We start from the raw sequence: 24,572 nt of genomic DNA, 5'->3' as shown, positions 1-24,572 counted from the left end.
GCCCCTCACAGCTTGCTTTCCCTACCCCCTAAAGCTGTGCCAGGCTCCAGGTCCAGGCTCCCTGCTCTTGGGACACACGTAATCCACCTCCCCAGCTCAAGATGCCCCAACAATACAGCGAGTTTGCATTTCAAGAAACTCCCATTAATATCAATTTACTTCACTGAAACCTCGGGTTCTTCATCAAGTTGATGATTTATGATAAAATCAATTAAATTATGGCCACTTAGGGCCCAGCCGCTTCCTCTCAGATTTCATTGGTGTGGGGCCCAAGTGTCTGGTGGAAAAATGCAAGTTTAGCTGGAGGCGAGGAAAGATAATTCTGTGGCTGAGAAAATTTAATGCAAAACAATTTCAAGGCAAAGCCAGGCGTCTGGATAGAAATGCAAGAGCCACCAGTTGGCCTGCGGAAATAACTATCTGGGGTCAAAATATTTTTTCCCCACCCCCATCATCCTGCATGGCTCCCTCACTCTGCTCCCCTTTGTGCTCCCATGCCCCCCTCCCCCGCCCCCAAGCAGGGACTTCAGGGGAATTTGAGCAGCAATGGTGGAACCCAAGCCTGCCAAGGCCCAGCCTCAAACCACCAATCTCCCCTCCTCAGACCTTTTTCTCCTCTCTCCCTCCCGTTCCCACACAGCTATGCTCACTAATTCCTTAGTCTCCCATGGCAAAGTTAAAGGTTCAAAGTGAAGATCAGGTGGTGTGGGCAGATGGAACAGAGGGGCCAGGGGCCAGGCCAAGTGGACTCTGCTGCATGCGGCCGTGGGAGGAAAGAAAACACAGGCGGGACCAAGCAGTACCCCATGGCGAGGGCACGGGGCAGCAGAGTTTATCCACACTACCACATCTGAGAGTACCAGGACCAGGAAACATCCAGTCTCCCTCCTTGTTCCCTCTGTGACCACTCACAAAGCCATGCTGCACCGGACAAACTTCAGCCCAAGCACTCACACTATACACAACACACCTACACGTGTGCATGCTTGCACACTCTTCTTATATTTCACACAGACCCAGCACCGCCTGTGCCTGCAGGGACAGTTCCCACCATCTCCCCACATCTGGGAAAATAAATCCCAGCGAATCAACCTGGCATTACCTCCCACTCTAAGGAGAGGGGCTTCTCCCACCTCTACTCTGTTTGGTTTTTGGTTTCCAGAGCAGGCAGGGAGTAAACACAGCTTCTCTGAAGCCATAAATCACCCCTTCTCCTACCTTCTCAGTTTAACACCCGGCTTCAGCGCAACCCCTTGTAGTTCCAGCTTCAAATAACCCTCAACACCTTGAGGCTTGGCCATGGTGGCAGCTGGACTGTGGGAGCAGGACTCAGGCATGCGTGCCCCCACCCCAGCAGATGCCCCTTACAACCCACAGCTCCCAGCTCCCATGGAAAACACTCCACAGCCTCCAACACCCCTCCTGAGGGGGAGAGCTCCCCCATCCCTGAACCGTTCCAGTCCACACACCCATTCTCACAGCCCCACATTCCTCCACACTACCCTGCACACGAGGATTCCTCTACTCCCCTCGCCTCTTACGTTGCCCTCATCTTCATCTTCCACGATTCGGATCCAGCCTCTTTGCTGATCCAGGAGGGAGGTCTGAGGGCAGGGATCCCTGTCACCCCTGCTCTCCACCCCAAGCCCGTCCGGGTACGCCCTGGCTCAGCACCCACACTTACCTGTGCGTCTCCCGCTAAGGCGCGGGCCGCGGCGGGTGGCCAGGAGTGGGGCGTGCGCGGGAGCCAACGGCCAGGCCCGGGTCCCTCGGCCCCAGCTGGGGCTCCGCCGGCCGCATCCCGGTAATTCAGACCCTGGCAGCCCAGGGCGGCAGGCCCGCGCGGGGAGAGGCCCGGAAACGCTGCCCGCACCCCGCCCCCGCCCCCGCCCCCGGCTTTGTTTGGCCTTCGAGGCCGCGGGGCGGCTGGGCGCACGGGGTCTCCACTTGGGGCGCCCCTCTCTGGAGAAGCCGGGGATCCCCCTTCGCCGGGGCGGCCAGGAACCGAGCTGGGTTCGGGGCTCTGAGAGCCGGCCAAGTTGCCAGGCGAGGGGAGCCGCGAGTGACGGGGGCACAGCGAGGCGCGGGAGCGCCGGGGGCGCCATGGAGGAAGGCGGGCGCACGGGCGGCTCTTCAATGTCACCAGCGAAATGGGTTCCATATGTCCGGCCCGGCGAAGGGAGGGGAAGGAAGAGAGTTCTGGGCAGGACAGGACGAGAGGACGAGGAGTGGGGGATGCCCAATGGAGGGAGCAGAGCGGCGTCAAGGGGGTAAGGCAGAGAGGGACTGGGGAGGCCGGGAAGCTTGCATTTCCCAATTTTCCTGGAGTTTTTAAAAACTGCTTAGGCTGGTAGGAACTTTCTTTCTTTCCCTTTTTCCTTTTCTTTCCTGAAAGATGGGGGAGGGAGGAGATTAGTGAGGGTGGCATCCGTTTGTTCAGGCTGGGATTCAAGGGAACGGATGTGGATTGGAGGTGAAAGGGAAAGTTCTTAGGCGGCTGGAAGATCTACTTCTCCCAGTCCCTAAAGACCGAAGGAAGAGACCAAACCCACCAGGGGGAAGAGAGGCCAAAGAAAGATCCTAGGGTCCACGTGTGAGAGACTGACCCCAACCTCCCCCCCCCCATGGTGGAATTCTGGTTTGGGACAGTCCAACCATTAAGTTACTGATGCTGGTGGTAGAAGAGGAAATTGGAATGCCCAAGACATCTTGGCTATTCCCTGAGGCTTCAGTCCTGCCCCAGTTGCCTCACACCTGATTTAGCACCCAGGAGGGCCTACTCTAGAGCCAGTTGCTTCAGGGATGGCTTCAGCTTTGGGCAGTTGCCTATAAAGAAAGCACAAAGTCTGGAGGAGCTTCCAGACCCTGAAGCCATCTCCCCTCTGTGCCTGCCCCCCAGGGGGTTGGGCTCTCTCTCTCTCTCTTTTTCTCTCTCTCTCTACCCCCCCCCATCTCTGTCATCTCTGTCCCTTTCTCACAGCCCTTTGTCTTCTCAAATTCTGCCTCTCTCCGTGTCTTGGGTGATTTTGAACGGACTCTTTGAAGGACTTAGGAATGTCTCCAGAAATCATTGCTGGGCTCGCTTATTGGGCTGCCCCTCTCCTTGGAGCAATGTGGAGCCCTTGGCCTCAGGGCCCTACCCTCTGCGGGGAAAACTCTCTCTTCTGTCATGGAGACATTCTCATCTACAGAGAAGGGGGCAAAGTGAGTGGCTTCCTTTCCACTTCCTTTCTTCTCACTTAACTCTGAGTGCAAGTGTGTATCCACCCAGTTGTGGGGCTCATTCTTTCAGGACAGCCTCCCTGCTTCTCTGACTGGTCTTTGTCTCCACTTTGTCTTCCTCTCCTTGGGCCCTGCCTTGACTTCCCGCCTCAGAAAGGGATCCTGCTGCTTGTTCTCTCTCTAGGGTCCTCTCTTTTTCCTTCATCCTCTCTCTCCTCATCTTTCTATCCAACTCCTCTGATCATTAAAGCAGTGGCAGCCCAGCTTCTCGAAGACACAGGGAAAACATTGTAATTATATAGAGAAAGTGGACACCAGCAGAGTCTGGGGAGAAGACAGAGTCAGCAGCTTTCCTAAAGCCCCTTACATCAAATGCATTCTACCCCATCCTCTGAACAGCACAAAAGCAAGTGTGTGTGTGTGTTTGTGTGTGTGTAACTGGTAAGAGGCAGAGTGCTTCATGGTTAAATGAACCAAATGTATCTATTTTTTTTAAATAATCTTTTCAAACTTGCTGATTTGGGGGGTGGGCCGATAGGCCTGGATGGAGGGCATAAGGCCTCACATAGGAAGATTTAGTGAGGGACTAGCAACTGAAAGATAATGGTGGGAAGGGATGGTCTCCCTGCTTTTGTCTCCTGGGGAAGAGTCTGTGTGTGACTGGGGGAAAGGGGAGGGGAAGGGGTATCCCCAGGGCCAGAAGAGACAAAGACCTGAAGGAGGCTGAGAGAATGGAGAGGAAAAGGGGGGATCAGACCTCCAGGTCAAAGGCACAGGAGAAGGCAGCAGGGGGAGGAGAGATGGGAGGAGGCGTTGGGAATACAGGGGCAGGGGCCTATGGGACTGGCTCCCAGCTCTCCTCACTAGCTGTGGCCTGTCCCAAAGAGCAGATCTTTCACCCTCCACCTTTTGTTCCCCATCCTCCAAAACAGGCTGAATTCAGAAGCTAATAAATATGATTTGATTCTACCCTCTTCCTTCTCCTTTATGTCCCTCTTCCTCTCTAAGGAAGGAGTCATCTTTCCCCACACTCTCAGGAATTCCAAGACTTTGACCTAAATTCTGGAGTACTGGTTTGGGGGTGAACTCAACCCTTCCACATTTACACACACCCCTTCCCAGGTGACGGAAAAGGAAATACTCGCCTCCCACCTTCTGTGTGTGTGTCGGGGAGATTCTCCAACACTGAAGGATAGAGGTCCTGAAGCACTTGGAGCCCCCATCCCTTGGGTCTGTTTGCTGCCTCCCCCAGCCCTTCACCCCTTCCTATGATCTCCAGCCCTGTCAAAGCTGCCTGTGAATCCAGACTCCGCCCAATTCCTTTTATCCAGGCCAGGTAATGCCCCCACCCATCCCAGCCTAGGGTCTTGTCCCTCTCCTCTTTCTCCCTAAACCCTTTTCAATCCAGACTCCCAAATTGGGAGGCTTTATCCACCACCCAACCACAAATCTGCCTGTTAATTAGGACGGGGCTCAGCACCTACTTGAAGCAAAGCATGGGAGCGAGCTCCTGGATGCTCCATCACTAGAGCCTAAGCCACAACTCTACGGCAGCTGATGCTATAAATAATTAACACCTGGGAGCAGCGTCACTCTAATTTTCCCACTCAAAGGTTTACACTAGCAGGCAGAGTTAAATATCACAGATAATAGTGGCTATAAAGTGAGCTGGCTCAGCTCCAGCCAGGAAAAAAAAAAAAGCCAGCAGCCCAGACTGGACTTGGCAAAGGCTCTGGCCCTCTGCCTCTCATCCATCACAACTTTGGGGCGCAGCATAGCATATCCTCAGAAGCCACCTCTGGCCTTGCTCTTGACCAGCAGGCTCTTCCCTGATGGGGAGGGACTGAGACCGCCACAAGAAACCCTAGAGAAAAGTTGCCAGCCTACCCTCTCCCAATTTGCACCCCATTTTGCTTCCTCTTTGGATGGGGGCTTAGGGAGAGGAGCACACTCCATGTCCTGGAACACTCTCCAACTTTCTGGGACCACCTGATTCCTGGAACATTTCTTTTCTAGAAAAACTTGAGAACTTCTCTGGCTTTAGCCCCACACACAAGTTCCTCACTGCTGAGGAAACTTTCTTTGTTTCAGGAGGTCGAAGGAAGGCTATGGGGGTGTGAATTCATTTCCTTGTTTTGTTAACCAGAAGGGTGGGGAGCCAAGGCTTTAGCTTCTCTCCCTGTCCTTCACCTTCTGCCTTCATTGTCTCCCCGAATTTGGGCAGCTCCTTCTCCACCCTAAATACCCTGCCTTTCACATCAGTCCTATGGATTAAGCTTTAATACTATAGCTGAATCTCTCCAGCTCCCTTCCAATTGAACAGGACTTCGATCTGATCCCCATTGATTACAAAAATCTTTGCCTTCAACTCTAGTAATTTCTTCCTCCCCCTCCCCTCCACCTCTTTTGCCCGCAGGCTCCCTTCTGCCTTCAGAGTTGGGTTCTTTCCCTCCAGACTGGAGTCAGAGCAGCCCAACTCCTAGAGAGGAACTGCTGAAAAATGAAGCTCTGTCTGCTGCTGCAGGAATGTTGGCTCTATCAGGCTCACAAATATAATTTTTATATTAGGTCGTGGTCTTTGACTGGGTTTATATGCCAATGAGGCATTTCTGGTTTACCAAATTTATACAAATGTCGTCTTAATTGATAATCACGGATGCTGTAATTTAAGACCTCCAGCTACAGAGCTTTCATATTAACTGCTGATATATTACTGTAAATCGTCTGAAATAACCAACTCCTGGGAGCAGAGCAGAAAGGGAGGAAGTGCCTCCGAGAGTCACTCTCTCCCGGCTGCAGAAATAGCCCAGCTTCCACATCATTTTCCGTGAGAAATGATTTATCGAAGACATGGCCATAAACAACACAACTCGCTCACAAACACACGCAAACGCGCACACATACACACACGCGCGCACACACACACACACATACACACATACAATGGCTGGCATGCGGGCTGAGAAGCTGACACCCATATTGCTATAAATCAAGAAAAAGGTTGGAGAGGGAGAGGGAGAGGGAGAGAGAGAGAGAGAGAGAGAGAGAGAGAGAGAGAGAGAGAGAGAGAGAAAAGAGGAATATTCCTAAAATCTCTATGCAATGCCTCAATGGGTATAAACACACAGAGCACCGTGTGAAGAGAAATGGCAGGAAATGAAGATGGCTATTTGTCACAGTTTACGACAATAACATTAATAACAAACAATAAATTTACATGGACATATAAGACGCGGTAGGTAGTGAGAAATCCCTTCTACTTACAATACCCCAGCCCGCGGTGTGGCTCCGGCTGCGGGGCTGTTTTATTGCTGCCTCCCTCTCTTTTTCTCTCTCTCTCTCCCTCTCTCTCCCCCTCTCTCTTTTTTTCTCGGGGTATAGGCTTGTTTTTCAAAGGACAGTTGAATTGCACGTCAGAAACAGGGAGACCGAGCCTGCGATTTTCCTGACGAATACATATCTATTCTGCAACCTCGGCATTAATTATTTAATGAATCACGTGACCAGGAGGGGGAAGGGGGTCTTTCGATTTCAGACTCAAAGGACCACTATGACCTTCCCCTTCAGGAGGAGAAATTTTCCTGCAAAATAGGTGGGTTCCCCCCAACCCACCAATGGAATAGTAGTGAGTTCTCCTTCTTTCTCCCAGACTCACATCTATACCTACTCTATCTACAGCCCCCTAACCACCCCCCAGACACACACTTACCCACACAGCCCACCTCTCCTCTCTCCCTTCTCCTCTTGCTTCTGCTTAGTTCGTGGAGGTGCAGAAATAGTCTGCAGGGGCGTCTGGGGGTGGGGGTGGGGTGGGCACGAGCCCTTCTCCAAGCCCCTGGATTTCTCAGCTTCCAGTTTTCTCTGCATCCTTTAAGATTCAGATTCCCCCAACTCCATTCTCTTCCACACTCCTAGGATACTGATTTTAGTGGAACCCACTCTCCCTATCCTAAATAATCAACAAAATTTCTAAAGGGACCAGCTTCAAAAGAAACACTTCATAAGTCCACGGGGTGTGTGTGTGTGTGTGTGTGTGTGTGTGTATATATATATATATATATATATATATATATATATATATATATATATATATATAATGGGGTTTCTGGCTTTCATTCCATTTTTTTATTTTTTGTGGTACATTTTGAAGGTGCAAAAAAGGGACAGGGTGAAGAGGTGACTCTGGGACTTCCAGAGTTGAGAATAACCACAAGGGGGACTTTTTTCATTTGTGGTGTTACTATTACAGGGAACCAAATTCTACTGACCGGCTGAGAATACGCTCTAGAGACAAAGACCGGGCCTAAGGTTTCCACACAAAAGAAGTGGACAATCAGTTTCTCTCTACCTATGTCACACCCTGTCTCAGTGCCCCTCACACCCAACTCCAGTGAAGACAGCTGGAGATCTGAACTGGAGGGGAAGGGAAGAAAAAGGAAGAAAAAGGCTTTGAAGTCAGCCTGGCAGCCTCCGGTCCCTACTTCCCAGGTGTTAGTACCCTGACACTTAGTTTCAAATTGACAAACAATGGAGACTGATCAATAGGAAAAGGATGGGGTGGGGGGTTGCATATTAAAAGTTTGAACACCAGGGACGATGGGAGAAATCTGTTTCACAGGCCTAGACAGAGAAATGTACATAGACGCCTTCATCTCAGATATAAACAAAACAAAGCAAATCCCCAAACCTACAGCTCGGCCCCAGAATAAGCAGCCCAGTTACAACCAGAATCGGAGTTCTTGGCAACAGTGTGGGGTAGAGGTGCAAAGGGGAGCAAAAAATACATTCCTGAAGAAACCCCTCTCCACACATTCCCAGCCTTATCTTCACCAGCTCTGGGGGCAGCCCAGCCACAGCCATGGGGACAAGCAAGACAAGGGAAGGACAAATGGGGTTTAGGGTGGGGGAAGTTGGGGCTTCAGGGATGTTATTGGTTTGTTTGGAGGGGTCTGAACCAAAAGCAACTCAATGGGGAAAAGGCTGAGGCCCCAGATGTTTTAACAAACCCCAAAGAAATAGCCCTGCCTGTGTCAGTCTCCGTAGGGTCCAGCTGTGGTGGCATCACAGCCCGTGCAGAAGGCACTGGGCCGGTTTGGCCTCAGAATCTGGCTCCTGATGCAGAGGTGGGGCGCTGGAGGGGCCTGGACTCTGTAGGGGAGTGGTGGGCTTTGATTGTCCAGATACAAAACACAGCCTAGTGTTGAATTCAGCCTGCTCCCAATGTGTGCCCCAAGCCGGGCTCCAGCAACTAACTCCCTGCAAGGTTCTGACCACAAATCCATTAAAATGGTCTCCCAAAGAAAACTCTCCATTAAAGTCTAAAAGAAAACTATGAGCGAATGAGAGAGACAATATAATATGCGGGAGCACGGGAAGGCAGCAATCTCTGAAACTGAGAAATTATTTTTAAGGACAAGAAAAATAACAGCAAAATGACACGAAGGCATGCCGGGCAGGTTCTGTTAAAATGCCCACACTTTTTTCGGATCCTGGGAATGTCCATGTTCAAATAAACAAGCGCTAAGCGCGAGCTGAGCGCTTTCTTGCTGCCGATAAAGCGAACGTTTATACTGTGAGAAAGGCGAGATTGATTTACGAATCTGAACGCGCCGGTTTTATGGCCGATCACAAATCCGTCAGCGCTCAACTCACACTGGGAAACTTCCCCACTCCGTTTTCCAACCAGACCCCCTCCCTGGCCTCTTCCCAGGGAGACCCACCGCGGGCGCTGAGGCTGCCCCAGGCTGGTGGAAGTAGGAGGGAGATGGGGAGGGCCAGGGACCTGGAGGGAAGAGAGGTCAAAGATTAGGAGAACTAGGGGTGGCCGCTAGAATTGTAGAAAAGGAGCCCAAGGGGCTGGGAGTGAGGGAAAGGAGGGATCCCAAAGTTCCCACCTGTGAGGCTGAAATCCTTGAATGAACCCCAACCTTCCCTTTCCATTGTTTTCCTCTTCCCCATTGGTGAACCCCTAATCCTCACATTGCAGCAGAAGCTTATAAAATTCCAGGTGATTAGATCTTTGTTACCTGAGCCTATAGAGGGCCCACAATTAGTTATCTGCCCTTGTGAATAATAAGTGCACATCTCCCCTGAGCCCCAAATATTTTCAGTCCAGAAGAAGCCCAGCTCACCTTTCTGCTCACTCCCTTTCCTTCCTGAGGTCTCCGCCCCCTGCATTTATTATGCCACCCAGGGACAAAGGAGAGGATACCAACCAATACCAGTTATTTCTTGCCCGAGACAGAGTCCCTAAGTTACAGGAGACATTTTACAAAATGCAAACAAACACCCAAACACATCCCAGCAAGGTTCTGTCTCTCCTACTCTTAACCCAAAGAGAGCATTTCCTCTTCCCAGTTGGAGTCTCTCTCTGTCTCTATCTCCTCCTAAGAGGATGGCTGTTAGTGTGGATTTTTAAGATTCAGCAAGCAGAATATACATTTAAAAAGGCTCTATGTTCAGGGTTCTCTTCTCGGCAAAAACTCTACCCATCTCTGAAAATTAAAAGTTGCTGTAAACTTTAGTTAATGTGGCAGAGTTGTCCCTGAAAATGGTCAGAACACCCTGCACTGATCCTTCTCCCATTTCTCTTGCTCCTGTGGTGAGAAGGTACCCCATGGGCTCTGTGAGTAGCTAGGGTGGGGCTGGGGATTAGGGGAAAGGGGTGAAAGTGATTATAGGAATAGCTTCTCAAACAAAGGAACTTCAGAAAAATGGGTTGAGAGGCTGTGGATTTGGTTATTAGACTTTGAGACACAGTAACCCCAAGGGACTGTTCGTGAGGGGAGCGAGCCCTCTCTCTCCTTAGGACCCAGGGGCTTGTTCTCCTAGCGCTCTGAAGTACTGTAGACCTCTCCTGTCCCCTCCCTTTGTCTTTCTTCTCCCAGCTCTCTCCAAGTGAAAGAGGAAAGAAGGAGGGATAAACTGGACATAGGGCCTAACCAAGGGAAGGAGCTCTGCACAAAAAGACCAACCAGCACCCTCTCCCCTCCCCCAGCTATACTCAAGCTAAAAATGTTATTCCTTCTCTCCCCAATGGACCATAATAGAAAAACAACCCAGAAATTCCAAAATAGCAAAGAAGGAGTTGGGGACTACAGAGAGATGAACAAGATGGGCACCCAACAGCCCAAGGACCCCTCCCAGCCGAGGGGTGACTTTTCCTCCTGGGCAGGACGAAAGAGCCAGCACAATGTCCAGTCTCAGAGAGGTCAAGGGGCTTCCGAGGTCATTTTGTGGTTCTAATACTGAGCTAATCGCCTAGAAAACGTGGCCTCTCCATGAACTCTCTCCTGCCAGCCTCCTGCTTCCAAACTCTCAGTGAGCCCCAGGGAAAAGGGGCCATAGCACATTCACGTCTGAGGTAGAGTCCACTGGCTCACCCTCAGAAGCAGGGCCCCAGAAGTAGGGGAGAGAGCCCTCAAACCAAAAGAGCAAAAGGAAACCAAACTGAACACGGAGCCTCCAGGAAGACGGTAGAGGAGGCAGAGTCGAAGAGGAAGATTCCTGCGTTAAGGAACCTTGCCTGTAAACGGAGCAGTTTCCTGCTCCAGAGAGTTGTGAGTATTTGCCTAGAATTCCAAGCTAGAAACAAAAAGCAAAAACGAAACACATCTACCTATCTATACCCTGCTCCAAGGTTGGGGCATCACATCGAACGACTGCATTTCATTTTTCCAGGAGAAGGCAGTGACAACATCTCACCGGTAAACAGACATATGGGACACAAGCCCCTAGTGTAGACAAGCGGAGTCACGAACACACTGACCACATGTGCATGTCGCCATACACACACGCACACATGCTGCGGCTCCCCAGGCCCACCTGCATGTTCCAAAACCAGGAAAGCACTTTGGAGCTGCCTCACAAACAACCTTCTCTGGGGTTCTTCAGGGCCCCTGACACCTCAGTCCCCAGCAGTTCAAACACTCTCCAGGTGTCCAGGCCTCTCTCTCCCTCTGACCCTAGCATCAGTCATCATAAAAGGCAGCAAACCTCACCAAGCGTCCACCATAAAAACCCCGCGAAGACAGTTGAAAAAGAAAAAGGAGGCGAGAGAGTGTTTCTTCTTTCCCTTGTAAAAAGAACTCATAAAACGATTAAAAAAAAAAAAAAAACGCCAGCCCAGGTGGGGGCTTTGTTACCTTTGCGTCTCTCGCCTCCTCTTGCCCGAACTCCTTGCATCCCATTCATGATGAAGGGCTTCTTCCAAACTGAGAGAAAAAAGTTTTCAACTTTATGGTTCCAAATTTTTCCCCCTCGCAAATCCGGGAGAGACGGCTAACACTTTTTTCCCCCAACAGCCGGTCTGCGGAGATTTGCTGTTGAATAATAACAAAGGAGAGAGGATACGTATTTAAAGAAAAGAAGTGATTAATGGTTTTCTGTATAATTCTCACATTTTTCTTAGCTCTTGTCTACACAGAATGGCTGTGAACTTTAAGCTCCATAGAAATCTTTTTTTATTCTATTCATACCTTCCAAGGAGCAGCTTTGATTTGATTCTATAGAGGCATTCCTGGGGGGGGGGGCATATGCTTTTTAAGAAGTACTTCCCCCCTCTGCTAAGAGTGCCACAGCCCCTGGCAGCTAAACATCACACCGCGATTGACCAAAACAAAGCTGGCCGCTCTCATCCTCCAGGTCCTGGCTACTTTTTATGAGTCTCCCCGCAGCATTTAAACTGCCAGTTCAACCGTCCTTTCCCGAGCTGTGGACACCGATCCATCTGTCCCCCGGCCCTACCCTGCCTCAAACTCCCGGGCGCTGCAAACCGGAAGAATACAAAAGAAATAACAATAAAACGTGCGGGTGAAATTGGCTATTTTTATTTTCGGAAGGGAGATTGGACTGAAAAACAACTTTTAACTGCATATGCTGTCCTGAGCCCCGAGTTTTTTGGAGGTGGGTGGCTCTACCCTGGACCACCACAGAACAAGAGACCCCAGGCTGGAGCCCCGAGACCTTAGAACTTCTCTTGGGTGCTCTACAAAAGCGTCCCAAGCCTGACAGAGCTTCTGAGGGCCACCCGCATCCCCTTCCCCTTCCCCCACTCCATTCTAGGGGTGACTGGGACCTCCGAGACAGAAAGCTATTTGGTCCCCAGTCGTACTTTCGATACTTTCTATGAGAAAGAAAATGAAAATTAATACAGGAGCAGGGCTTCACAAAAGAGGCCATTTGTCTTCTTGATTATCTATTTGCTTGTCAGAGTTTGAGCTATGGCACCGGCTAGCTCCTTTGTAATATAAAAATACTCCGAAAACCTGCAAACACCCAGAAACATCTGTGCAAAAAATTAGACTCATTAAAGCCTTAAACACCTCAGAGGAAAACGATACCTTCTTACGCGGGAGGAAAGAGGCTGGCCTCTCGGAATCGTCTCTCGGAACTTTAATAAGCAAAGAGCCGTCTGTCTAGAAGGAGACAGCTTAACCGCATTTTATTTGCTTATGACAAATAAATCACGATATGAAAGGCTTTGCCGTACTTAAGCCTCTTGTGTCCTACAATGAAACAGTTTCCCCCCATTAGGGATTGGAGTCAGCCCTCCCAGTCCTTTCAATCCATTTTTGGACTGGAGGGAAAAAATTTAAAGCCCCAGACAGAACACACCCACCCCAAAAGGAAAACAAACCAACTACCACAATTTGGAGTCCTCAGAGATAGAAGTTCCCATTGGACCCTCAACCAGACAATGTGAGGCCGAATGGGACTGGGGTGCTTAAAATACAGGCTAGGTGGCATTTGTATTTTTGGATCAAGTCTTCAACAAAAACACGCTGTGCTGGTCACAAGAAACCAAACATTTATTTCTATTGTCACTCTGTACAGGACACAAATTTTCAGGCCAACGAAGGGTTCTAGACTCAGGCAGCCCCAAAACTAGGAAGGGGCCTGGTTTGGAATGTCAGGAAGAAAATAGGACGCACATGACATAAAATAATAATAATAATTAATAATAATAATAATAATCAATGCAACAATGATAAACTATGGGAGAGGTCTCTGTAACATTATCTCCCAGACCGGGAGGGGCGCAACATTTTATTTCCTAGTTTCACATTCAATTTCAGTCTAGGAGAGCAGGTCTCCGCTGTACAAGTCTAGATTGGCGAGAGGATTGTGCCCAGCTCTCAGAACTCAACTGGCCCCTCACCCTGCCAGGAATGGCTTGACCTTCCAGAGGAAGGTCATCCCGGGTCTCCCGGTCTCTTTTTTTCTTGGACTCAATTTCCCTGCCCGCTGTTGCGTTGCCAAAGCGGCCAGCGCCTCCACTTGTCCCCTTCCTGCTGCCCCGCAGCCCCAGCCCCAGCAGTGGAAGGGGGTGAGCAGTCAGTGTCCCCGCGAAGGGGCACGGAGGGGGAGGAGGTTGTGTGTGTGTGTTTGTTACCGTGGCCAAAACACTGCGCTAGCTGGCAGTCAGAGGGTGCTTTCGCTGGGTGTCAGGAATGGGGGACAAAGAAAGAAAATCCAGGCCGTCTTCCAGCAGCGGCAGCAGCAGAGGCGGCGGCGGCCGATCCGGGCCTCATTTGTTAGCCGGGTGTCGAGGTAATGGTCGCCACCGAGGCCCATCCTCTCCTCAACAGAGTAAACAAGACAGATGGGCCTGGGCCTGGCGTGATTAAAGGTGAAACGTGGATCCATCTTCACCAAAGCTGAAAACGAGGAGTGCAGCCTCCTCCTATTTCTCTTTCTGTCGTTTTCTTCCTTCCTTCTTCTTTTCTTTTCTCTTTTTTTTTTTTTAAGGAAGAAAGCAAGAGACTTGAGCCTTGCTTCTGGGGGGCCTCGCCGGGCTCCCTATTGTCATTTCTATAAATAAAGCTTCCCATCCCCCTCCTCTGCATTTATTCGTGTAAATAAAGTGTGTGTCTGTGTGTGTGTGTGTGTGTGTGTGTGTGTGCAGGTAGGCTTTTCCGGCCGAAGCCCCAGGGTCCCCTCCCGCATCTCTCCCGCCTATTCCCGGCGCTAGTCACCCACCCCCGCCCCAGGTTCGCGACTCCCGCGCGGGGGGCACTAGAGCGCGGGGGGACCTCCGTTGGGCCGGCCTGGGGGCCCTCCGGCTGCGCCTGCGGTGCCACCCGAGCGGATCTTGGTGTTGGGCAACTTGTGGTCTTTTTTCCATTTCATGCGCCGGTTCTGGAACCAGATCTTGATCTGGCGCTCGGAGAGGCAGAGCGCGTGGGCGATCTCCACCCTCCGGCGCCGCGTCAGGTAGCGGTTGTAGTGAAATTCCTTCTCCAGCTCCAAGACCTGCTGGCGAGTGTAGGCGGTCCGAGAGCGCTTGGGCTCCCCGCCGGCGTAATTGGGGTTTACTGAACACACACAGAGAGAAGGAGAAAGAGAAAGTTTTATTGCCGAAAGGGAGGAGGGAGGCCCTTTCTTTCAGCTAACACAGTATCTCCCTCCCTCCCTCCCTCTCCCGCCACCTCTTCTTCCTCCGGAGGGGGGTGGGGACGAAAAGGGAAGAAAGAGGGACCCCAGGAAGAGAAAGGAGCTTCAAAGTTTTGGACAGTTGTGTTGTCTCGATGTTGTTGTTTGGGTGTCTGGAGGTGGGGTGGAGGAGTGAGGGATCTTCACAAGGTTTTAATCGCTCCTCTCTCCCCCCTTGGCCTGGGGCCCGGGATGGGAGAATGAGGGGTGAAAGGGGAGGAGGGCTTCCCTAAACCTTTCTTCTGTTAGTTCCCACCCTCTCTGCTCAGATTCCAAGCAGTGCCTGCCCCCAGTAAAAACTTTTGCCCACTTCTTGAGCCAAGGAGCCAGACTAGAGGAAATAAAGGGAAAAATAAATAGTGGGAGTTGACTCAACTCTCCGCTTAAATACAGATTACCTCCTCCTTCTCTCCCACCTCCAACCCTCCTCCCCAACTTCCAACTTCACAGAGACTGCATCTCTCTGGCGAAAAAGTCGCTGGTGAGAATGGCAAAGAGGATGGGGAACCGACTTCAAAGGCGCAGGGCCCACTAGGCCATAAAAATTTATGGGGGATGTAATTATGTGGCTCTGAAAACAGGCGACCGTAAATCTCGTCAATGGCGAGTTTATAGTGGGGACAATTGGCTTCCCCTAGCTCCCCACCCCACCCCACCCCCATGCCTCCGAGGTCCCCTCGGTGTAAAGCGCCGGGGGTGGGAGGGGGAAGGGGTGCCCACGCACTCACCCGTGCTCACGTGAACTTTGCGCATCCAGGGGTAGACGATGGGCTCTTTGCACGCGGAGTGGGACGGGCTGGGGTGCAGGGGGTTCTGGGCGCAGGGAGGCGGCGGGGGGCTGCTGCTGACCGCCTCGCAGCGCTGGCCGGGCTCCGGGAGGAGGGCCCCCGAAGGCGGCGGCGCAGGAGCCCGAGGGGACAGCCCGGGCGGTGGCGGGGGTGGCGGGGGTGGTGGCGGAGGCGGCGGGGGCCCGGGGTCCCGGCAGGCCGCGTAGCGCTGCACGGTGCACGCCGCGCGCCTCCCGAAGCCCGCCTCCGGCTGGAAGCTGCTCTCTCGCCTCTGGCCGCCGGCGTAGTACCCCGGCGAGTGGTCGCTGGGTAGGTAATCGCTCTGTGAATATTCCTCGCACGGAGGGAACTTGGGGTCGACATAGTTTGAGTTGATCAAAAAAGAACTCATAGCCATTAATTTCTGGGAATTGCCCACAAAATATACTAAAATTTATTCCGACCCCTGACTCGTTTTCCTGTTTCCGAAAGCCCTCCTACTTACTGTCAAGTGAACAAAGTTAGGGCCCCACGTGATCCTGGGAGCCAATGGCCGCCCCGCCTGTGATTCCCGGATAAGGAAATCTGCTCACCGGACCCTACTCCAGCCAAAGAGGTTTATTTCCCCTTCTTCTCATCCCCCTCCCCACCCACCCACCCAACACCAGGATTTACATAGGGTTCCTGAGGGGCGACCGCCTCCTCGCCTCGCTCTCTCCAAGATCGGAGGGAGAGAGAGAGAGAGAGCAGGTTGCCACCGGAGGGCCTGTTGGGGCGCTGGGCAGAGCGCAATCCCTTGATCCCCTATGAAGTTGGGGCTCCCGGTGTAGCCCCCCCTGTCCCGCCTCCCCTCTGCCTAGCATTCTCTGCCTTCCTTAGGCCCCTATCCCCTCCTCCCGACGGGACGGAGCCCATGCACCCTGCGTCTGTGCGGGGAGTGAAGTGAGGGGCTGACTGGGGGCTCTGCCTAGAGAGGGGAACCCACTTGGGGACGAGAGGCACTGAGCTTGGGGCTTTTTTCTCTGCGGCCGCATGGGGAGGAGTGGGGAGTGACAGAGGAGGCGTCGGGAGCAAGCAGGCGGGTGCACAGAGAGACTTGTCAGAGATGAATGGAACCGCGGGTGGATCGATAGGAAATTCATGCACTAATTCGGGGAGACCTCGCCTTCCAAATCGCATTTAGCTGAGCTATTAGTTTGGCTGTGTCAGTCAGTCCGTCTATTCCCCTCGCCTATCCACTCCTCCCCTTACCCTATATGGGCGAAGCCGGGAGAAACGACTTGGTTTCCCACACTGAACATGAGCGCTGGAGTAAAAAATCTGCAACTTTTCAGAGCACATTGAATAGCAATTTGCTAATTCCAGAACCATCGGAGCAATACTAACCACGGGGTGGAGACGTTCTAATTGCCGCTAATGCCACCGTCTCCACAGCCAACAGAAATCTCACCTCCTTGTGATGCTGGGGCTAGGAGCCCTGGAGGTGACCCCCCAGGAACAAGAATATCCCTTGGTACTCGAGTATTTGCAGGGCATCTTGTTCTGCACCCAAACGGAAAGGCGACCTTAGTATCCGTTTGAAAGCGAATTTCCTTTGCCTTCGCACACTGAAGACAACAGTCATTTTTTCCGGATTTTCAGGAAAACCTTCCTGAGCCGGGAAGAGAGAATAGGTGGGCTTGCAGGCAAGGATAAAATAAAAACACCACCAACAACATTAACCTATCAAGAGAAGTGAACGGGGACCAAGGCTTCCAGGGGCAGGCATGGGGAGATTTCAGGTAGATGATTCCTCCATCTCTAACCAGTTGCAGGAGGAAAAGAAAGAGAAAGAAAGAAGGAAGGAGTCTTCGCGGGGTCAGTCACCGGATGGTCCTCACTTAGAAAAAAAAATTTTTTTCTTCGAGGGAAAAAAAATGAGCGGAGTGTTTATGTCAACTACATATTCCCCTAGATACGAATTTGTGACCACAAAATTCCTTACACAAATTCGGATCTACAGGGTATATACAGAAGACAGACAGATCTTCTTGGCCCAGAAATTTTCCAGTTCTCTTACTTTCCGAGTGTTCTTCGTTTGGGGTGTTGTTTGAGTGCTTTGATTTTATTTCGTTTTGTTCTGATTTTGAGCTCTGGGAGCAGGAAAAGGCACTGCGGGTTCATCCTTGGGATAACAAGGTTTTCAATTCTCTTTCTCTTCTGTTAGAACTAGAAGCAGCCGGTCCCGCAAAGAGACGCGAACCTCGCGGCCTCCGCGAAACTCTCGGCGGTGGCGCATGAATTATGAGATGTAAACATTAGCTAAACACAAAAGGAGGAAGGGTCATCCTGAGGCTGCGGGCAAGTCAGAATCTGGCCCTTCTGGGTGCCCTCGCGCCCCTCCCCTCCCCCCAGGACTTTTTTTTTTTTAAGAAAAACAAAACCCAAATCGGCTCCTTCAGTGCCCCTTACAGCCTTTAGTTTGCGATCAAACGAATATCTAGATATTTTCCAAAGGTGCCTCTCAGCAAAGGGAGGGCTGGGTGTGAAGGGGGTATCATAAAAGTCCTTTTGGAAAAATTCAATGGTAAAAAGAGAGAGAAACAGCTGTAAAGAAAAATGCTGGGAGACCAAGCAGATGGAGCCCCCGGATATTTAATGACGGGCAATTCCGTTTACAACCTGAGAAAAAGATCAAAGGCATTTCATTTCCCAATGAAGGACAATGAGGAACCATAAATGACGCAGCCAGATGATATTCCAGCCCCTCCTAACCTCCTATACCTCCTGGGACCAGAAAAGGGGGATGATCCCTGAAGTGTGAGGAGGAACCCCGTTTCTCCATCCCCCCGAGCTCCAGGCAGGCTCTCTCTAAACTTGCTTACTCAAGCCACCTGCTAGGATTGCTGGCAGGAGAACCAAAATGGAGAGCTGGGAAACCTGGGGGATCTGGGGTTTCTGAATGAATTTCCTGAGGCTTCCAGTAACCGCTAAATTTACTAAACTGGGAGACTGGGGATTGGACTGGAGTGAACTGAGTCCTATACTGTGAAGGCTGGAGGGCCTTCCCAGAGTGAGGGAAAAGTGCACAGAAGCAGCCTCCACCACACCCAGACTCCCTACCCATCTCCCTACGTCTGAGAAAAACTTGTATCCCTAGTGAGCAAGTCAGAATAGTATCAATTTCATTAACAAATACAGCAACAACACAAACAACAACCCCCTAACCACCACACTCCAGAAGTCTCTGCCCATCTCCGGTCCTGGGACCCTTACAGGTAGGTAGGAGGAGAGCTCCCATCTACAACTAGGTCCAGAGACCCTCTTTTCTATCCCAAATCTATATTGCCAATGTTGGCCTTCGGGCCTGATTTCTAACACCAACACTCTCCCAGCCAGTCTGGACTCACATATATTTGAAAAACCACACACACACAATTACATTGTAGTTATCTTTGCCTACAGAAGGTCCAATAGGATATCTCAGACTTCCATCTGGGCAACCAGGACGACTGGAGTCTGGCCCTGGACCCACAGACAACATGCGTAAGTAGGACCCCCACCAGCCCCCCAGCGTCAGGCAAGGACCTTTCCAAGTCTTGTCAAAGGCCACATTGTCAGGAGCTCCACGACCCATTCCAACTGGTCAAGCCCCTCCCCCACCCCATACCGCCTTCTCAATTCTCCCGCTCTCTGAAACCTGTCCAACTCCTCGGCTTTTAGGAATTTTGGGAGAGCCGCTGAGCTGGCCACCAGGCCTCTCTGCTGCTCGATACTTCACAAGGCATGCGGCCCAGGTGCCTGGAGCGCCCCAAGAGAGAGGGATAGGAGGCAGAGCCACTGCGGGGCTGGGTATGCCTGATCCTAGAGACAGAGAGCGGAGATTTTCTCTGCGCGCCGGGCGCCGCCACCTGCCCTCAACACCCATCCCACCCAGGCGCCGCACCTCCCAATCCAGCAAAATCCAGCCGTGATGGGTAGAGGACAAGGTTTATCAGCGAATCCCAAGACGGGTTTCAGCAGAGCAGGAGGCTGTCTCTCTCACCCACCCCCAGAAGAATACTAACATCAATACGCATAATAAAAATAAGAAAGGGCAAGCGCTCCGCGCGCGTTCCGAGCCACCTCCTTGCGCTCCCGGGCTAGCCAGCTTGCCGGCCGCCTTCTCCCGGCAGCCACAGGTTGCTAGAGTGACCTCTCACTGCTCAGCGCCCCTCCGCCGCCCTGGGCGTGCCAGCCCGCGCGGAATCATCTACCTTCTGTAGGCGGGGAGGGAGGGACAGAGCCAGAGAGGAAAATCGAAGGGCCCAGGAAGCGAGCCCCCAGCCGACCCTTCCATTGCACCCGCAGCGGCGCGGAGGAGTGGAAGGCCCAGAGAGGGAGCGGGCAGAGTACTCACCCGCCGGCTCCCCGCGCCTCCCGGCCGCCGACTCGCCCGGGACCCGCTCGGCAACAGCTGAGCTCGCTCTTGTCCACTATTGTGTGTCCGGAAAACCGAACCGCGGCTGCGGGAAGAGGAGCTCCGGGCCCCTTGGAGGCCGGAACAAGACTTTTTTTTTTTTTTTTGGTGTGTTTTTGTTTTTGAAGCGTAAGTTTTCGTATTAATCTCATACTTTGGCAGTCTTTGTTAAACAGCTAGGCGCGTCACGAGGCTCTCGAACATTTTAATAATTTTTAGACGCCGTGACCTGCGGTTCACCCCTCTCCAGGCCTCCCCCACGAGCAGGCAGTTACTATAATACCCTCGCGCACTTAGCTCGGTCATATTGAATTTTGCGCAAGTCATTACTTGGGAGAAAAATGACAGAGCAGGATTTTGGTTCAGCTCATCCTCTCTAGCTCACTTTTTGCCAGAACCTTCCCTTCAACCCAACCCCCATCCCCAAAAAGTTCCATTCGGATAGAATTCAGCCCACACGGCCTCAGATTTGATATTCCATCAAATTTGTCAGCTCTGGTTCCGCGAGGCAAAGAGAGAGAAGGTAGGATTCCATGGGGCTTCCCTTTGTGGCCTGTGAAGGAGGCTGGCACCTGGAGAAATGGAAATGTGGCCTTGGGGATCTGGGTCCCAGAGAGCAAGCCTGAGAGAGAGCCCCCTTCCCTCTTGCCTCCCCTCTAAATGGCTGCATTTGGCAGGGCCTGTATCCCAACCTCGCTGCATACTCCATGTGCTTTAATCTCTCCCCCAATGTCATAAATACCTCCCATTTCTGCCAAAACTTTGGAGGCTCCAGGGCCCTAGGAATGACTACTCTACCAAGGGGGTCGAGGGTAAGATTTGGTCTGCAGGCCAGTAAGTTTGGGGAAGACAGAGAGAAATGCACTGGTCCAAGCTGACTTGGCTTTCATTCTCCTTTAAAACCAAAATACCCTCTCCCATTTTTGTTTAAAAGCGTTTCTCATCTATACAGTAACTCCTTTGCCTACCCCCATCACCACCACAAGGAGGTTCAGGGACGAATCAAGAAAGCGTTAAAAATACTCAGAGGTTTCCTTTGGTTTATCCCTCCAGGATTAGAATCGAGTGGACTGCCAACAACACATTTCCCCTTTCTCAATCCTCCAAGGGACCAGCAGAGGCAGATCAGGTAACTCCCCTTCCATCCAGTTCAAGTCTAGCGGGAGTGTCTGCAGGGTGGTATCCCCCTAGTACAGGGAGGTCAAGAGAGAGCTTCCCAAGGCACCTAGCTTGGCCTGAGATGGCAGTGGACTCTCCTTCCCCATCCTGGGGCCCTTCCAGCCCAGGACATTGGGCTGCTCCAGTCTATCCCGCAGAACCATAAATTTGTTAACATTCTGTCCTGGGATGGAGGGGAAAGAGACTAAGGGGGAACAGAAGGAGATAGATTCTCCAGTTCAGGCTTTGACCTCTACCTCCTCTGGACCCCAGGAATTCCTTCCTGGCCTGACTCCCCATAGAAATTTTCCTGAAGGCTGAGTAGAAATGGGGACCCACACCCAACTGGGTTAGTCAGAAGCTGGGGTCAAATCAATTTGAAATTTGACATTGAACCATTGTCTCTTCTGGCCATATTTCAAAGGGCGTCTTTATTAAAATTCTCAGGTTATCTCTATCCTGGCAGGACAAACACCCACAGAGCACCTCCTATATTAACTGCTTAATAGAGAATATGATGACATCTCATAACACAACAAACAGTCATTTAAAGACCCCAAAATAGGCATACACCCTGGTATTATAATTACAGAGTCTCTCTCAGCATTTTACTTATGAGCTAAGCTTAATGCATGGATTTAAGGTTCATTTCAGGTCACCTGTTTCAACTCCAGTTAAAATGCTCTCTGTGAGGCCTTTCAGTATTTTTCCTTCTCATTGCCTCTCCCTCCTCCAAATAGGAAGAGAGAGATTCTAGATGAACATACAAGGGGAGGTTTGGGAGAGTAAGAGAATTAACAAGCTAAACTTCTTTCAATATTCAAGTTCTTAAACCCAAGCAATTTGGAAAGAAAGATGGAAGTTTAGAAATCCTCCAGTTCTGGCCCATAGTCATGGACTCCAGCTGCCTGGACCCAGCCTGGGGGTTAGGAATCCCTGAAAAAATGCCTGCCTGGGGAGAGAGGGGTTGGGGGAACCAGCTAATTGGCCCCTTTAGGGGAAGCGGGTGGGGCTGACCTTGCTAAGACTCAGTCCTTCACCTTGGAAGCCTTCCTTGGCCCCACAAAAAATCCTGCAAGGATGTGTGGGTAATTGGATTTTTTTAAATGTGTGCGGCTGGGTAGGTTTTAATTAAATTTTATATGGTGACTCAAAGGTTATCTTAGGGAGAGAAAATTGCACAGAGGATTCGCCATACCCGGATCGCTCTCTTTTGTGCTGCTCTCCACCCAACCAGCGCCGTTTTTGAAGAAGGGATTCTTACTCTCTCAGTTTCTCCTTCCCCAGACATCTGCCTCTCCCCTCCCCAGCTCTGCAACTCCACTTCCCCCCAGCCCACAAGCCTTCCTTACCTCGAGCATCCCTTGCTCGCTCTCTCCTCTCTTCACACACACAGCCTCCTCCCCTCTCCCACCCCGCCCCCGCCGCTAGACGCCGCCATCGCCCGCTCACGCATGCGGTAAACTTTTGACCCTCCAACTTTGCGACCCCTCCGGCAATAACACTGGCCTCACCGCCCATGGTCTCATTCTGCTGCGCCGGCTGCAGAAATCCAAACGCAAAACATCTTTCCTGCCCACCCCCACCCCCACCCCCGCCACTAGGGGCCTTAGACTTGGGGAAGAGAAGTCTTTTGATTATTAAATAACTCCTTGAGAAAAGACACCAACCCCACTTCCCGCATTGACCCCACTTCCCACATTTTCGCGGGTCTCTCATGTTAGGATGCTTAGAAGAGCTTTTGATGCTCCACCCCTCTCCATTCCTGTCCCCCACAGTGGGGCCCGCTGCTGGCATGGAGACGCTTGGGGAGCAGTACAATGGTCTGACCTGGAGAAAGGTGTTTCTGAAGTAAAAAGTGGAGAGAGATTGGAGCAAGGGTTCCTTGGGAGCGGAGGGGGGGCGATAGTCCCCACAGGGTTAGAGAGCGTTCAGTATCCAGCCATGCGAGGCCCAGCGGGCTCGGGGCCACCTTACGCGGCCGTTCGCTGGCGCCTCGCAGGCCCCAGCCTGGCTGTGAACTTGGTCTAAGGCGGACTCTACTGGCAGCTCCGGGACGTTACAGCCTCTGCTTCTCCGCCAGCGCAGCGGCCGCGGGGGCGACCTGAGCTCTCTCAGTTTCCCCTGCTCCCAAATATCACTTCCCAGGCCCCCCACCTCTCACAAGGAAGGATTTTGTTCCTCCTTCCCTAGGGCCCTTGCGAGTCGGAAAACAGCAAAGGTAGAACGAGTTAGAGAGAGACACCAGACAGAAAGAGAATGAAACAAGCCTGCAGAAACTCCGGGAAATAGGGATTATCCTTTCTGCTGCCTGCAACCCCAAAGAGGAGACATTCCCACAATGGGACTCTCCCTCCACTTCTCCCCTAAATGCTGCTTTCCAGGCTGAATCCCCTCCTTTCCACTTGGCCTGGGTCGCCTCTTGGCTAGGCAAGGCTGACTGGGTCCAATGAGGTACCTTTCCTCCCTAGATACATTCATCTCTAACCCACAGGGCTCCGAGGTCAATCAGGGATCGCTCCAGCCAAAGCCGGTCCTGAGCTCCGAGGCCGCAGCCAGGTCACAGCCTTCGGGGCTCAACCCGAATCCACTTGGAGAACAAGGCCAGACATGAAAAAAGAAGGGAGCCCAACATGAAAAAAGAAGGGAGCATTTCGTGGGAGAAGCTAGAAGATGCTGCAGAGTGTATTTTCCTCTCCGAAAGGGAATTTATGGAGAGAAGAGACAGGACAGAGGACACCTAAAACAGAGAAACGGAGAAATAAGGGAGAAAGATTAAAACTTGGAAAGGTGGTGATATTCGGGGTCCGACAGGTCCCGAATTGCCCGAAGTCCAATCCTCTTCAGTCTCCCAAATCCCCCACTTTCTCTTGGAGCCCTATCTCTGGATCTCCGTAAGTTCTCCAAAAGAAAGAATGCAAAATCCGCCTAAACCTGTCGGCATGACCCTGCCGGGGCCAGAGCTGGCGGAGGTAGCAGTGGCGGTGCGAACCGCAGCACGTAATGTATGCGGCAGCGGCTGGCAGCCCCAAGTAGGCCGGCGCTCCGGCCCCGTCTGCTGACCTCTGGGTGATCCCGGACTCTATGAATTATTGATGAGATATGAGCGTTGATTTCCCCTTTCAGGATGCAAACTCCATTATATTGTTAAAATGGCGATTTAATCGTTGAGAATAGCTTTGGTGTGGGTTTTTTCCCCCAACTCATTTGCGCCTCCTTCCTTTTCATTAAACTCTCTTAATTAAATCCTTTAACAGATTTTAATCACTTTTTGGAGGGAGGGGTAGAAGGAAGGGAAAAGCCATCACTACCCCACCACCAAACACTAAAACAAAACAAGTCCAAAAACCAGAAAAAGATTCTACCTTGGGGAAGTTAAAAGAAAGGTAGGGAGCCTGCGTTAACCTCCCTAGAAAGGTCGCACTGGGAACATCCACCAGAAGATCCATCCATCCAAGGGCTGGGGCAACCTAACTCTGCCATGGAAGAGTCAGGTCTCGGCGGTGTTTAATTGAACCACCACCCCACCCCCACCCCGGAGATTTGGTGTGGGG

General features: G+C 51.7%; 2 protein-coding genes and 1 long non-coding RNA gene across 8 annotated transcripts in view; 1 reads left to right on the top strand and 2 right to left on the bottom strand.

Moving 5' to 3' along the window:
- Positions 1–24,572, bottom strand: part of HOXB3 (homeobox B3) — a 53,807-nt gene that overhangs the window by 11,849 nt on the left and 17,386 nt on the right. For 2 of the 5 annotated variants that reach the window (XM_074320788.2, XM_074320787.2), the window contains exon 2: positions 11,367–11,543. The gene's annotated coding sequence lies outside the window, so the exon portion shown is untranslated. Of the gene's footprint in view, positions 1–1,684; positions 6,141–11,366; positions 11,544–12,563; positions 12,863–19,800; positions 19,929–24,572 lie in introns of those variants that run through there. The other 3 variants (XM_074320789.2, XM_074320786.2, XM_074320790.2) reach the window with 3 other exon arrangements.
- On the bottom strand, positions 13,014–16,020 carry HOXB4 (homeobox B4). The gene is made up of 2 exons (XM_019740639.3): positions 15,384–16,020; positions 13,014–14,537 (listed from the first exon to the last, which is right to left on the bottom strand). Exons 1-2 carry the CDS (start codon positions 15,838–15,840, stop codon positions 14,239–14,241), a joined length of 756 nt encoding a protein of 251 aa, XP_019596198.3. The 5' UTR covers positions 15,841–16,020; the 3' UTR covers positions 13,014–14,238.
- On the top strand, positions 15,962–24,272 carry LOC141569005 (uncharacterized). Of its 2 annotated transcripts, XR_012492376.2 has the most exons (4): positions 15,962–16,038; positions 18,867–18,947; positions 20,914–20,989; positions 23,513–24,272. It is a non-coding gene; the product is annotated as an uncharacterized LOC141569005 (long non-coding RNA). The 2 variants fall into 2 exon arrangements; XR_012492375.2 differs by lacking the exons at positions 15,962–16,038; positions 18,867–18,947 and adding an exon at positions 19,854–19,989.

This window comes from Rhinolophus sinicus, chromosome 12, assembly GCF_057876585.1.
Source record: "Rhinolophus sinicus isolate RSI-liver-muscle chromosome 12, RSI-T2T, whole genome shotgun sequence".
NCBI lineage: Eukaryota > Metazoa > Chordata > Mammalia > Chiroptera > Rhinolophidae > Rhinolophus > Rhinolophus sinicus.
Note: the sequence above shows the minus strand (reverse complement) of the source record. Positions and strands in the feature narration are given on the sequence as shown.